Source organism: Amphiura filiformis, chromosome 9 (assembly GCF_039555335.1).
Source record: "Amphiura filiformis chromosome 9, Afil_fr2py, whole genome shotgun sequence".
Lineage (NCBI taxonomy): Eukaryota > Metazoa > Echinodermata > Ophiuroidea > Amphilepidida > Amphiuridae > Amphiura > Amphiura filiformis.
Genome location: NC_092636.1, coordinates 41,457,823 through 41,459,669, shown reverse-complemented (window position 1 = coordinate 41,459,669; position 1,847 = coordinate 41,457,823). Strand labels below are relative to the sequence as shown.

At 38.1% G+C, this 1,847-nt stretch overlaps 1 protein-coding gene across 1 annotated transcript; it reads right to left on the bottom strand.

Annotated features, from left to right (window-relative positions):
* On the bottom strand, nucleotides 1-1,474 carry LOC140160078 (uncharacterized). The gene is made up of 2 exons (XM_072183349.1): nucleotides 1,370-1,474; nucleotides 1-807 (listed from the first exon to the last, which is right to left on the bottom strand). The coding sequence occupies exons 1-2, from the start codon at nucleotides 1,472-1,474 to the stop codon at nucleotides 1-3; spliced, it is 912 nt and encodes a 303-aa protein (XP_072039450.1).
* Between the last annotated feature and the right edge of the window lie 373 nt (nucleotides 1,475-1,847).

The following is a 1,847-nucleotide window of genomic DNA, read 5'->3' as shown; positions in this document are numbered from 1 at the left end:
TTATGGTTTTAAACGCATCTCATAAAGCTCCTTGTAATATTTATCCGCCTCTTCAGCAAACTGTACTACATCAGGTGTCAGTTCGTTCTTATCAGGTATCGGTGTACTCGACGGCTCAAATTTAACACTAGAAAGCGCTCTCGCGTAAAACCCTCCCCGTTGTATTTTGTTCATCCTCATAATTTTCTTCGCAGCGATCCATGTATTGGTGATGTCATCCCCTGCTTCCCATTGTAGAAGATCATTACTGTATGGTATTCCAACGGCTTCACAGTATTGTCTCAAGATGGACTCTGGATGGCTTTGAAGATCATCAGCGTCAATCACCACTGGGTTGGATTCCATCTTGTTTTCCTGCAAGTAATGAAGAAGATCTACCATCTCGCCGAAGAGGTACTTAGCAGGAAGAGCTTCTTGTGGTAGGTCAGTGAGGCGAAAGTTTTTTTGTTGGTCTTCAGGAAGCAAATTAAAAGCCAAGATCATTTTCCTAAACGAAATAAATACTTTTATCGGATCACGAATGAGGAATGTATGCTTGAAGCCTTTTGGAAGAGCGTGATAATTGCCTTCAGGTGCCATATCTTTACAGAAGATCAGCTTCTTTCCAGGGTAATCTGCTTCAAGGGTCTTCTTCACCCAATCGAGGGTACAGATGGCCTCATCAAATGCAAGGGGTGCGTTGAATTCTTCAGTTTGTGCTTCTATCTCTGTATCAGATTCCACCATGAGCTGTTTGATACCTTCATCTTGAATTTGTTTTCCCTCTGGGCCGAATTGCGTTGCAACTGCGTATGGCTCGTTTATTATCTGTAAAATGTACCACATATTTTGATCAAAACAACAATCCTTTTTAGAGTTTTAAACTTATTACAAACAGCAGACGCAACGTGTGACTACAAAATCACTAGTGTTCAAATGCTGGTAAAATGGTTGCACACATTTTCTTGGACCAATGTAAAATGATGTTGGACAAGAAGAACCTTGGGAGGATAGAAAAATGTTTTCTCTATTCACAGGTTTTTAAATTTTTCAAATCAACAAAATATATGTGAATTTATTCGAAGAAATGTTTTAGGGGGAGGGGGGTATTTTTGAACCCTTTATCAATCGAGACAAGTAATATGAATACACATAAGTAGACCTATGGTGTTAATCGGATTTTATTCTCTGTACTTATTACGAAACAATGTTTCATTATCAAGTTCTGAAGATTCAATATTTGTCGAAATTTCCGCTCCGGAAATGATATCTGGATATATTATGGACTCGTTGTATATTCTTCGGAATAACTTAGTGTAGCCTTACCTCCTACGATACTGTCACTATATTACGTGTTAATATTTATTTCACCTGTAGGCCTATACTATACCTGCACTCCGTCAACAAAACTCATGCATTTTTGAAACACAGTTGACAACGATCTAGGAACTGCCCACAACATAACACGACGAGGCGGAGGATTGGAACTAGCCATGGTACATACGATAGCTATACGATTACGATGGGGAAACTTTCTACTAAAACTTTCACTAAAACCTTCTACCTGGTGCAGAACTCGCTGTCACAGTGTCACATCTATTCTATACAGTAAAAGCTGTACAATTGGTATATGCAGATATAGGTATACTATAAGAGGAACTTTGGACCATCAATAGAACGTCCACCAGAGTCGTCTGATAAAATAGGTAAACTTTTGACTAGCAAATGCTAATAAAATTCATTTAAAAGGAATAGGGCGAGCAAGAGAAATGTAATGAATGGATAATAAATATATAACGCTTCATAGCATTATGGTTTCAGAAAACGCAAATGCATATTGTTATTTGAAAATTGACAAAACATTTCTG